Raw genomic sequence first — 13,403 nt, 5'->3', positions numbered from 1 at the left:
CCAAATGGCTTTGTCTTTTACGCGCTCGCACGCACACGCGCTTCGCTTTGTGTGTATGTGTATGTTTGCCTTTTTTTTTTCCTCTTCTCCGTCCACTGTGTCGACACAATCCCAGCATTTATGAGATTACCAGAGCCCATTTGTGTTCCGGCGGGAGCCATCTTGGCTCGGAGGAGGCCTCCGCTGGGAACCATCTGGGCTCTACTCAAAGCAGTTTCCACTCCGCCTCGCCTGTCCTCTCTACATTGTGACCAAAGCTATTTACTTTGAAGGAAGGAGGAGCAAAAATTCAGTGTGCGTGCATTTGTTAAAGCTCCTGAGCTCTGCTGTGGCACTTCCTGTATGCAAAGAAGGGGAACTAAGAGGGGAAGCACTTCTTCTTGGGTTGCAATAATCCTTAAGCAAAGATGTTTTACATATAAGATTAATATTTTGAGTACTCTGTCAATCAAAAACATGACACATACTGATGACAGATCTCAGCAGTGCTTTGAAATCCTTCATCCTGTCTAAAAGTGGGTCTGTCAGTTACTAACAGAAACCGAACAAGCCGCAGAATAACAGCTAAAAGTAATTGTTTGAAATATTTAGTTGAAATCGACCCAAAAGCAGAACAGAAATCCCCAAGAGTGATGGAAAGCGATCATTATTGGCAATGTTGTCTCACTATATAAACAAGCTGTTATCAGCCGTTTCTCATATTAAGCGTAACATATTGTACCGCCGTTAGAAACACACTACAATCCTGCCATGGATTTAAAGCCTCTCCAAGCCGATCTCGCTCTGCCAGTGGAAAAGTGGGCCTCCGCTTTCCTTTTACGAATTAATTTGTCCTACTTAATTTCACATTTGACCTCTCGATTAGCCTCTTTCATCTCGTCCTCGCTGCCCGGTGAAATCCCAGATTCTTTTTATTTAATGATGCTTTCAAGGTCCTGGTCATCCGAGGTTTAGAGTGTATAGAACAGTATATGTTTGACTTTGACTTCGTCGGATAATATCACAGCACTTTTGACTTCTTGGTTTTGTAATGGTTCTTAAAGTCAATCATTAAGTGCTTATCGATTGATCAGGTCTTTCTGCTGCTTGTCTGACAGAGCATAGGGGTGGGACAAAACAACGTCACGGCAACGTATCCTCATCTTGACTCTTGCAATACAGTTACCAATAGGTTGGCACCGATGGCGCTCTGAACAGGTATCCCTGCGATTTTGACTCAACGCGTCACTACTGCATGACTCCTTGCGGTGACGCTTAAGACACGAATGAGTGTAACGTGAACGGAAAAGAATTGTCAGAATAAGTGGAAGACAGGATAATATCAGACAGCGGTGAAAAGAAGTGAAGAGATGCGCCAGCCACTTTCAAATCCAAAGTCTAATTTGTTTTCACAGTTCTATAGTTTTGTAAACTTAATTTACAGGCTGCAAACACGTACATTGTTTCATCTCAGTTTGTGTTAAATTCAAATTGCAGCAAATAAATACATTAATCCTGCACTTTACCTTCTTAGGGGCACTTTGTATCCTTCAGTTCATCATGATGTATATGATTGTCTTGCAATATGTATGTTATCGCAGAAATCGCTGTATCGTGATATTATCGTTATCGTGGGTCATATATCTCATATTGTTTTGCATATCATATCGTGCCTTGTATCACGCTTCGTATCGCGCCTTGTATCGCGCTTCGTATCGCGCTTCGTATCGCGCTTCGTATCGCGCATCGTATCGCGCATCGTCTCGCGCTTCGTATCGCGCTTCATGTGTTACCATGCTATTCCTGCCTGCTATTTGCTTATTATTAGTGCTTTGTGCAGTCACATCCAGGCTTGTTTTCTTTCAATAAGGCAGCAGTTTGTGGTAAATTAACTGTCTCCTATAAGTTAAATGAAAAGCAGACTCATTTATTCTACTTGGATCTAAAGTGCGTCTGATCATGAATCTGTACTGCCAGTCATTTTGCTTTGAAACTTCCCATCCCCTCTGCCCCATCTCCAGATGTCACATGTTTCCATCAGACCTCATAAAAGCATGATTGATCTGACGCGTCCTGCTGTGGTTGAAACATTCATCACATTTTATCTAGTTGCGTTGCGGGCTGGAGAGTGATGTTTTCCTCAAGCGAATCTATCGGTACACCGGGGTGAAGGCGGAGGGGGAATATCTCCTTGACCTGGAGATGGCTTCCTGCACCCAAACTGAGATCTCAGCGGTGATTAGCGGAGATGAGAGATGTGTGGAGATTACCTTTTTTCCTGTCTTTGATTCTTGTTTTGCGTCGACAGTTGTGTTGTTCAAACTAAGGAGTGATTGTTAGATCTCCTTTGCGAAGCGAGAGGCTGATCAAGCTGAAAATCACGTCTTCTTTCTGTTCTTCAAAGGCGTTTATCTTTGTATCGCCTCCTTTTGTCTGATTTTTGTGATAGCAGTTTTTCATTGAGGAGCTTTTATTGTGCAGACTTTATTGTTTGTCGTCTTTTGTAACGGATTCAGTCTAAAATCATAGCTCTCAAGATTAAAGTGTTTTAAGTTGTCAGTGTTTTATTTTAGTGTTGCATTTGCTGCCTCAGAGGTGGATGTGACAGTTAGGTTGGCTCTCGCCATTCTGTCTCCTTTTTCCCAGCACTCGCCCACTACTTCCCCATTTGACATTTGGGTGCTCGGAGGACCAGTGGCGCTCTAATAGCCCAGTTATGTAACTGCCTCTGCACTTAGAGACAAAAGGAGATAAAATGGACTGAGTATCTGAGATAGCGGGGAGGACGAGAAAGCAGATGAGCTGTAAGTGTACTTAGATTGTATCACAGCCAGGACCTGAGATGGTTGACAAATGTCCTGGCTGCTCTTGTGTCTTTTGTGAAGCCTGTGTCGTGCAAATGCCATTATGAGTTAATAGAAAACACTTTTTTACAGCTTTCCTTTCAGCTATTCATGAATGTAAGCGCCACTATAACAAGTAGCTTTTACACCTTTCAAGACACACAGGAAGTTGAAATATGTATGTCGCCGCTGTATGCCTACGTTGTCAATTTTCGCGCTTCATAATAGAACAGATTATGCATCCATTAATAAAACCCCCTTTTCCTTGAGTTGAGAACAAGGCAGAGCAGTTTACAAACTTAATTCCCCTCAGATTTCCCTTGTGGCTGCAGGGCTAAGCAGCGCGAGTCTTAATCGCTTGACTTCTCCCTATCTCCTCAACACACCTGCCCTCTCACTTTCTCGCTGACTGAGGCTTTAGAGTGGGGGAAAAAAAATCGATTGATTTTTTTTTTCTTTTTTCCCCCTCCACCTCTTTTCCCGGTCGTCCATCACTTATGAAACAAAATGTAATGAATAGATAATTAGCCTGAATAGGCAGAATTTGGTCGGAGTCCATCGTGGGAAATGTTGCGAGATCTTTGTCAGCAGGGTTAGCCATTTCAGTGCCCTCCTTTAACTCAAGGGAATTGCAACTTGGCTGTCGCTAATTGCAAATGATTTACATTACGTTAGAAAAACAGGATGGCGATATTTTGAGTCTTAATTAAGGTTGACGTGCGTACGCGACGCTCATTTAAAGCCACTCGTGCGCTTTTGTGCAGGCCCTTCTACACTTAAGGGTTCTATTGTCTGCAAATAGACTCAGAATTAGTTGCAAGTATGTTGGCTTCAATTTACACTAAGACAAAAGTGTTGGTAAAAATGTGTGCCAAGCTGACAGAGACCAGATACTTGATTGAGAAATCAACAACAGAGGAATGAAACAGGAGCTGTGTGTGTGTCCTAGCAAATCAATACAAACCTCAGGGGCCTCAATTGATGTGTCTATTTAAGAACAGTGGTGTCTCCTCATAGGAGCCCACCCGCTCACACTTCATTGCTGAAATGAAATCTCGCACATAATCTCGGATACGGCGAATTAACCACTCTCCTTCCTCCCCTCCCTTCTTCCTCTCTGTCGCAGGTGGAAGTGGAAGTGGAGAGCATGGACAAAGCGGGCAACTTCATCGGCTGGCTGCACATCGAGGGCGTGAATCTGTCCGTGGCGCTGGTAGAGAACGCTCTTTCCAAGGTCCACTTCACAGCCGAGCGCAGCGCGTACTACAAAACCTTGGTTTCATTTGAAGAGGTCTGCCGACAGAGGAAAGAGAAGGTAGGTGTCACTACAAGAGCCACAACGACTCTACGTGCTCTTAAAGTTTCAGCGTGATGACTGTACTCCCTACTGACATAAAACTGTCCTCATAAAGCTTCCACACTCATTAAAGGGAGACGTGGATATCCAGCATGACATCTACTGATGTATTATTTAGGAAGAGTTACTTTTCTGTCTTCGCTTTGTCATCCAGCAACAGCAATGATGTCATGTTTCTCTGGGACTTAACACAGCGAGCAGTCTGGGTTACAGATCGGGATTTATTCTGTTAGTTAAAAGAGCAGGCGGAAGAAATGACAACCCTTTGGAATTAAAGGAACATAATAGGCCTGTGGTTCTCAAACAATATACCTCCTATAAGTCATTATTCCAGCAAAGTACCCTCTGATCAGAGCTCAATGCTTAAAGTTAAGAAATAAATATAAAGAGGAACAATACAGCGCTGCAGCATCAGTGTCTGATTTACTAAATGACAGCCTTGTGACTTTAAAACAGTCCATCAGGTGTGCTGCTTACGCAGAACTGTTGACTAATTAACTCGCGAAGAAGCCGAGCACGGAGAAGGTTTAAAACAAGCATAAAAACTTTATCTCACATTGATCGTGTTTTGTAGCTAAGTTTTCGCCTTGTTTTGGACTGTTTTCCTCTTTTATGAAACAGGGGGTATGATGCTTTCACATTTTCAGACGTATATATAATGTTACCATGTTGGATGTCCATACTAAACGTGGGTGAAGTTATCCCCAGGCTTCTCAGCTCAGTCTGCAGGCTGCTGTGAACGCCAGGCTTCACACAGTTTTTTCTACACACTGCCCTTTGTGATGCCTCAGCAGGCTTCGGAGAGCTGGCCAATCAAAAGAGAGCGGGCTTGTAAGGGCGGGGTTTCTTAAAGAGACAGAGCTGACTGAGGCGTTTCAGGCAGAGGCTGTTTGAGGGCCTGTACAGAGCACCAGAGTGAGAAAATTAGGATTTTTTTTTTTAGCTGTAAATTATGCTAAGCTACTCTACAAAGTGAAATATGAAGCTTGAAATTAGCATAATACCCCTCCTTTAATTATTTAATTTTGTCCACCTTTATTTAGTTAAAGTGTGCAAAAAGCCATGTGTGGTGACAATCGACCCAATACCTCCAGTAAACTAACTAACCGAGCAGGTGAAGGAAAGTTGCAGTAAATGCACCAGCACCAAATGATGCTAAGCTACTCCACAGGTATCACAGAGTGGAATATGGAAGCTAGCATAATACCCCCCTTTGAACATCATAACTGGATTCACACTAACAGTGAAACATATTCATTTCATTTTTCGACTCTTGACAGTTTACGGCTGTTAGCTATTGAATTTAAAACATAGGTTTTTTTAAAATATAAAGTTTGTTTTATTGAACGTACATTAGTATTTTTAATGAACTTATTATAGTATAAAATTATTTTATAAAGTATGCATGAAAAAAAGTAACCTCTGCAACACTTCTTCAGTACCCAAAATGCCCCTCACACACATACATTCTACCAGGTGTTGGTAAATCAGATGCTAATTTTACTATCTATTTCCTACAGATGCTTATTATTACCACTTTTTCAACAACACTATTATTCTGTCATAACTTCCACACACCGCCATTGTCAAGGGCAAAGCCCATCCCCCTCACCAGACTGCTAGGACAGGTGCTGCCATGACCTTTGGCTTCCATTAAAACAAAACGGAGCTTCTTTATCACAAGAGCAAGTATGCATCATAAAGACGGAGGCGGACGCATCCATTTATCTCACATGGCGCACTGTTCAATCATTAAAACAGCAACTCTTGTCTTTATGTGCCAATTAGCATTCAGTCAGGCCTCTTAGTCAAAGCTACAATAATGTGGAAACGCTCCATCTGGGGTTGAGAATAGCCACATATTTCCTGTTATCATTGAAGCTTCCTCTCCTCGATGGGAGTCCTTTGATGGATGGAGGCCCCGCTCACACTGATCCTGATCTCGCCCTGCATTTTCATTATGGCTCCACGAGTCACCCCTGCCAGATGCATGAAGTGCCCAGCCAGCTGTCATCCTCGCCCTCTTTCTCTCTATCTCCGTAACTCATCTCTTTTACCCTCTCTCCCAGCTCTTCCTCTCTTCTCTCTCTTTTCCACTTACTTCTACCTATTTGGGTCCTTTAGGAGACACAAATGCCTGTTCTCCCCACATAAACGTGATGTATTGCCGCAGCCAAGAAGGAGCTGTGTTCTTTTTTTTCCTCTCCTCTGAATCTATCATGTTCATTGTCATTGCGTTCGTGCTCCTCTTTCGAGCTCCTGGCTTCCCTCTTTTTCTCAGATGCTCTATGTCTGTGTCTATCTTTTTCTGAAAATGGTAAAAATGAGAACATGAGGACCCGGAGATTGGGAGGTAGGTGAACCTTTGTCCAAACAAATCTCTCCGGCGATGTGAGCACACCGACCCTGCCACGGTAAATTCAACTGCAGCGAGACGCCACCTTCCTGACACCTCTGATGACAATTTCACTCCTGGTTTCCGACCCCAGCTTTTTGCAGCGTCGAAACAGATTGACTTACACCGCGAGGTTTTGACTCGAGCTGACCGGAGTGAGGACAGGGGGGCCGAGAGAACGGACGACAGAATGGGGCCCGAGCGGACCAGACGGACAGTGATCATGTTTGATGTCGTTTCGGCACCGCTGCACCGATCGAGCAAGGCCGGATTTGTTTGTGTGCATAGCGGAGAGCGTGGTGTGTTCATGGAAGCACATGGCAGTTGGTTGCATGTGCGTGTGAATGCATAGTATGCAACTTGAAGGCAGATGAGGTGGGACTTTGTGTTCTAATTAACCCGTAGAGACCATCCAGAGAAAAGCTGAGCGCTTGGCTTTTTCTTTTTTCCCCGTGTCTTTCCCTTTTGAAGTCGTGCTCAGTTGTTGTCTGCGCGCAGGCGGAGGCTAGGTGGGGTAGATTGCATCTCCTCCTTTTTCATTGCCCCTCCCTTTATTGTCCCTACGGCTGTGGATATGGAAGACATCGGTGGTACTGCTGTGTCAGGAATCCCTACAAGAAAACAAGGTTGTCGTAATGAAGCGGCCTCTCGGAGGGCGTGTGTACAAACACGCACACTCATTAAAGAAAACTTTGCGTTGGTGGTCCAGCAGGGACCCGGGACAACAAGGGGGATTGAGACTTTCTGCAGCCACGTCCTGGACCAAAACTGCTTAGTTCGAGTGACTTAAGTGAATATGAGTTTTCGCTACAATGAGACCAGTGGGACAAAGTGATTGTGTTCTAAATGAAGCAGTCCAAAGGGTTTGAAGAAGAGCCTTTTCTGGAGCTCAGCATTATTTCATCTTGCATATCAGCATCTCCTGGAACAATATGTGGAACAGCAACCCCCCCTCCCCACACACACACACACACACACACACACACACACACACACACATGCAAACGGCTCAAATAGCTAATTCTGTCCCCCCATTATTTATGGCTAAGCTATTGTTTGCATAAATCTCCTTTTTAAAGCGTGTCGCCCTGTCAGAACCTATTGTCCTGTTTTCAGAGCTAACATTTTGGTGATTCAGCTACAAGACAGACCCCGAGACGCTGCATGAACTTATTTCATGTTTTAACAATGCCTCGCTCGCTGCCAAAGCAGTGCCGCTACCCTCCTCTTAAATCTCCTGCCTGGTTGTGCAAAGCATTATTGTGTTTTATTTGGATTCTCCTCGGGATAGGGAAAAACAAATTCTCGCTTACCAGGCATCTCTGTAAACAAGACATGTTGCGAAAACACCACATTTTGTCGTTGTAATATGAGGCGGCTCATTGCAGCGATTCATGTGATGTTCCAGTATTCCCAATGCTGCGGCAGAGGGAGATAAATTTGACATGATAGCAGCAGTTTGGTTGAAAGCGGATCAGGAGCAGAGATTTCGTCTGCAGACACTGGCTGTAGCTTTCATTTAAGTTCCCCTAAGACTGAACAGGTGTGTTGCACCAATATTTGGTTGATGCCTCGAGGGATTTGTCTCCTTCCTTTTAAACTCCGAAACAAAGAAATGAAATACTCTGAAATAAAGAGCTGGGGTAATGAGAGGGAAATCAATTTCCTCTCTCAGAAGCTCTCTCTTTTCTGCTTCGCTAATGTTGAACGATTTTTCTTTTTCGTTGGTGTGTTTTCTGTCAATATTAACGCTTGCGTCTACTTGACACAAATGCAAGCCTAATCGCCGTGAACATGCGGAGGAAACGCACATGCTAGTAATGGAAGTTTTCCAATTACGAAAGAGGTGAATCCACAATCAGCCCTCAGTATTAACCAAAATCTGCAAGGGTTTCCTTTTCTCGCTGTAATCACCCAACCTTGAAAGAGATAAACGCACTTTGATATGTCTCCGAGTTGGATCGAGAAGGATGGAAAAGAAGATATTGATCAAGATATTCCAGGCCCTTCTTCCTAAAGCACCTCTGTATTTCTTTAACCTTTTCAGGCTTCTCACCGTCTTATCACCCTCCTCTACACCCTCATTCAGATAATCATCTTTGAATACCCTCTTATCAAGTGGATTAATGTCCTTTCAGATGCCCCGTGTCTTGCCCTTGTTTCCCTCAGCTGCTTTACAGTTTTTGAATCATGCAGGATGGTTCCTCTAATGGCCTGGACTGTTGTCGGAGTGATTCACGCCGCTGCATCGCTTGTACCCTTTTTGAAGAAGGGTGGGGAAAGCCTCCGAGGCTTAAGCCCACGATCCGTTGCTGCTTTTCCGTATTCTTCACCCGTCCATCAACGCCACTCGTCAAAGCACTTTCTGCAGCATCGGTTTGACATTGAGCTCGGTGACGTGTCCTTGGAAGAGCCTGATGGAAGCGCATAATCTTGTTTCATCCTTTTTTGGGTGGAATCCAGTGGAGTTCAGAGTCCAGTTAACTTGACTGTCACTTTGCCCAATGGCCTGTTTACAAGTTAACTTAAACACATGGACGGCTCAGACCAAGCATTTTTGTACAGCACAGCAAACACCAGCCCTTAGAGCTGCTGTGTGACTGAGCAGCCTTGTAAGCATGTCTGATTACATCGCTACGTTCCCATTTTTGACCCTTTTTATTTCACTTCAATTGCCTCCGGCTGGCTCCCCCTGGGGGGTCAAGCATCTTGCCTCGCAAGCCAAATATCTCAACATCTGACCAGAAATCCCCATCGCCATCCCACCGCGCCACTTATCTCTCATTTCATGCCGTTTTCAAAGGGTGTGCAAAAAAATGCAACATCTCCCTGTCCTCCCATCTAAGCTGTGTCGTCTCAGCAGTCAGCGCATCACACACCTGGCTAAACAGGAACACGCTGTGGATGAATCACGATAATTGGGCTTTTAGCAAATCTAATAGGCTCGTGTCTCTGAGTTGAGGCTGGAGGAAGTTTACCTCTAGTGGACCGGTTTCACGCTCCAGTATTAGCAATGTTTTGCACCAGCCCTTTTCCAATAATAGCATTTCTAAGAAAATCTTGCTATTGTATTTTTCACCTGGAGCAATGTACAGTCAGTAAATTAAGAGAAAATTCATTACTCGTACAGTGAAGGACTGTCTTCTGTTACGTATGCGGTGGCATTGTGATTCTCAGTCTTCTGCAAATAGCCTTTGTGGGAAACATACAAGCAGCCTTGTTTGGTTTCATGGATGACAGTCCCCTTTCTATTAATACCATTCTCGGTGCTTTGCTAAGCCCCGGAGCCATTGAAACGCTTTCAGGGTCGCAATCTTTTTCTCTTTCTCTTCCCATTTTTCTTGGCCTCTCATAGTGAAATAACTTGTGGCAGTCAGCAGGCAATAAAAAAATACAGGGGATTAATATTAAAGTAGCTCATCTGTGGAGTCTTCAAGTGAAATAACAAAGTAAATTTGGCTCATTCTGTTACTCACTCTTCCCATTGTTTCTCCAACTGAGGTCCCTTTTAGCCAAATCCCATTGCTGCTGCTGCAAATTAAGTTCTCTTAACTTCAGCCATTTTGGTGTGAGTCCCTGGCCGTCCTCTCTCCGCAGAGAGAGTTTTGGCAAACGAGAAATCATTACTTTTATTACTTTTCCCACACAGATTGCATTAGGCTTTGTGAAGAATGGAGCTTTAATAGCATTCTGGGGCAAACGGGATGATTGCACCTGTATTACCATTCCAGTCACCCCTCTCTTCTGTCTCTCCTTCCTAACTTCTGTTACCGCGTGATTTAACAAACAGAGGAGTAACGCCCATGACATGGCCAATCCGAGAAAATGATATTCAATTAAAGACCGGGTGACATACCTGTCCAGTCAATTTGAGAGGTAACAGGAATAACAGCTAAGGAAACTGCTCCTCGTGCCTGAATATAACTAAAGCGACCGGCTGCGTATTGAAAGGATGGAGGAGGAAGTTATTCTTACAGAGCAAAGTGCTGATGTTTTAAGATTTAACAGCCACTTGGGAGATCTCTTGGGCAATGCATTTTATCCGTTCTCCCCCATTTTCCTTCATTCCAGTCATCACGAAAAACCTCTACTCCCTGCCATCGCACTGTTATTATTATGTCAAAATCCTTTCTAACACCAGGCTTGGTCACTTTACAGTTTTATGATTATATGGCCTGTTGATACATGAAAGCTACTTTCTTCCAGAGTAGTTCCTGAGACACATTATACCTCTTAATCTTTACTTCTATAGACATGGATATCCATTTCCTTAGATCGTTTTGGTACGGTTTCAGAATAGTCTTGAACTGGACAATACTTCTCGCCTTTTTTGGAAGAGGAAAACAAGCAGAATGCAACAACCGAAATAACAGATATCCGTATGTGACTGAGGATAACAATCCAGCCAAAGATGTCAGCTCTTCACCCTAACTCCATCCTTGTGTTTCAAGTACCCAGTTGCACTACAAACAATGACAAGCGCTCTGAAAATGGTAAATGGGCTGCTCTTATATAGCGCTTTTCTAGTCTTGTGGCCACTCAAAGCTGCTTTTACACTACATGTTGCATTCACTCATTCACACACTGATGGCAGAGGCGGTTTCGTAAAGTGCCCAACTGTCAATCGGTAATCATTCACACATCGAAGGCTAATTTGGGGTTCAGTGTCTCGCCCAAGGACGCTTGGGACTGAGGGAGCTGGGGATCGAACCGGCAACCTTTTCAATTGAAGGACCGACTCTACCACTGAGCCACAGCCGCCGATATATTGCCGTATTGTGAGTCTTGGCCGACATATCTTTATCGTTTATCTGGGAATCCCCAAAATGTGGCCGTCACTACCACAGGCTATATCGCCGATGAGTTATCAGACTGTGTGGTCGGGGTAGCAGGGGTAACTAACAATGCGATATGTCGCCCACAATAATGATAATATCACGACACAGCGATTCTGCGATAATTGATGACGATATCTGATTAACTTCTTCGGCCAATTAATTTTGTGTTCACGTTTTTCACCATATACTTATAAATTAAAATACCGATATTTGGGCCGGCTTATCGATAATTGTATTGGAGTAAGGGCGCCGATATATTGCTGTATCCTAAGTCTTGGCCGATATATCTTTATCGGTTATCTGGGAATCCCCAAAATGTGGCCGTGACTACCACAGGCTATATCGCCGTCAGGCTGAAGCCGATGAGTTATCGGACTGTGTGGTCGGGGTAGCAGGGGTAACTAACAATGTGGTATGTGGCCCACAATGACGATAATATCACGATACAGCGATTCTGCGATAATTGATCACGATATCTGATTAACTTCTTCGGCCGATCACAATATACTTATAAATTAAAATACAGATATTTGGGCCGGCTTATCGATAATTGTATTGGAGTCATGGGGACGATATATTGCCGTATAGATATTTTGTCGCACTCCTTCTATATAGTGCCAACTCCAGCAAACTCCCTCATCTTACTTTCATAAGCCTGTACTTCTGCTGAAGATGTTCTGCACATATTGCATGCATCCTACAGATCATTCATAATGCAGGTGTCGAATTTCAAACTGCTGATTCAAGCCAACTTCTGTCACATCACCACCTCGACAGTTTCTCAGACATGTTATGTAAGTGTAAATGACAGGGTTGAAGAATATATATTTTTGCTCATGTATCAAAATGCCTGTAGATCAAATATGAGAGTTCTGTCTTTAACCACTTACTATTATGACTTCCTGTCAGTATAGTTTCTATGGTGACATGGTTCCTTCGAGTTTTAAGGAACTGTACAACAAAGCTTCAGCTCTGTCCAGAGGCCCTTTCAAATACCAGAGAACTAATGGGAGAATTAAACGGTGTCTGTGGCAGCGTTTTTGCTCAGCCATCTCAAAGATGGAGCACCGCAGAGAATCATTATGTCACTGGTGATTTGCATTTTTTTGCCCTTTAGGAGATGAGTTGCTAAAACTGTGCCAAAAGTCACAGTACATCACCTCACCCATCGGCTATCTATTTACGCTCGTCCTACTTGTGTTTCACATATATCGTCCATCGCTTACACAGTGCAGCAGCGCAGCAGCCACTTGTCACAAAAGCATTTAAGTCCAAGGTCTTGGCTGCTTCTTAGGCTGGAATTATCTCTTTGGACTGGAACACAGTGTTGTTGCTGTGAGTACCAATGAACAGGTTAGTGCAGTTCGATGACTCATGGTGCAGCAGTGCTCGGCCCACTGTGGTCAAATCTTCCTTTTTGTCCAGGTTTTGTGGTAGTAGCTATTTATATACTCTTTTCATGAAAAGCCGTACCTGTGGGATTTGGTATATTTTGAGAACTTCCAATGACGATGACGATTATGTCAATCCTCAGAAACGTCATTGGAGACTAGAGCATGTTTAGCACAAGTTAACTCCGAGGTTGTCAGAAAAATACAAAAATACATGTTGCATCTAATAAATAGGCTCAAGCTTTTTCCTTTTTATGCCTCCGCACCGGCGATAGCTGTAGCCAAAGGCATTATGTTTTTCGGGTTGTCCGTCCGTCCGTCTGTCCCATTCTTGTGAACACAATATCTCAAAAATGCCTTGAGAGAATTTCTTCAAATTTGGTACAATACTCCACCTGGACCCAAGGATTAACTGATCAGATTTTGGTGGTCAAAGGTCAAAGGTCAAGGTCACTGTGACCTCACGTCCATCCCATACTTGTGAACACGATATTTCAGGAACGCCTTGAAGGAATTTCTTTAAATTTTGCACAAACGTTGACTTGGAGTCAAGGATGAACTGATTAGATTTTGGTGGTCAAAGGTCAAGGTCGCTGTGAC

The 13,403-nt window shown here is 43.7% G+C and overlaps 1 protein-coding gene across 1 annotated transcript in view; it reads left to right on the top strand.

The window, feature by feature from the left end:
• Positions 1–13,403, top strand: part of snd1 (staphylococcal nuclease and tudor domain containing 1) — a 209,714-nt gene that overhangs the window by 126,882 nt on the left and 69,429 nt on the right. The window contains exon 17 of the mRNA XM_069671242.1: positions 3,949–4,137. Within this exon, the coding sequence (XP_069527343.1) occupies positions 3,949–4,137 (189 nt within the window). The remainder of the gene's footprint in view (positions 1–3,948; positions 4,138–13,403) is intronic.

This window comes from Semicossyphus pulcher, unplaced genomic scaffold (genome assembly GCF_022749685.1).
Source record: "Semicossyphus pulcher isolate SPU_LCO1_2020_fin unplaced genomic scaffold, fSemPul1.0.p SCAF_20, whole genome shotgun sequence".
NCBI lineage: Eukaryota > Metazoa > Chordata > Actinopteri > Labriformes > Labridae > Semicossyphus > Semicossyphus pulcher.
Note: the sequence above shows the minus strand (reverse complement) of the source record. Positions and strands in the feature narration are given on the sequence as shown.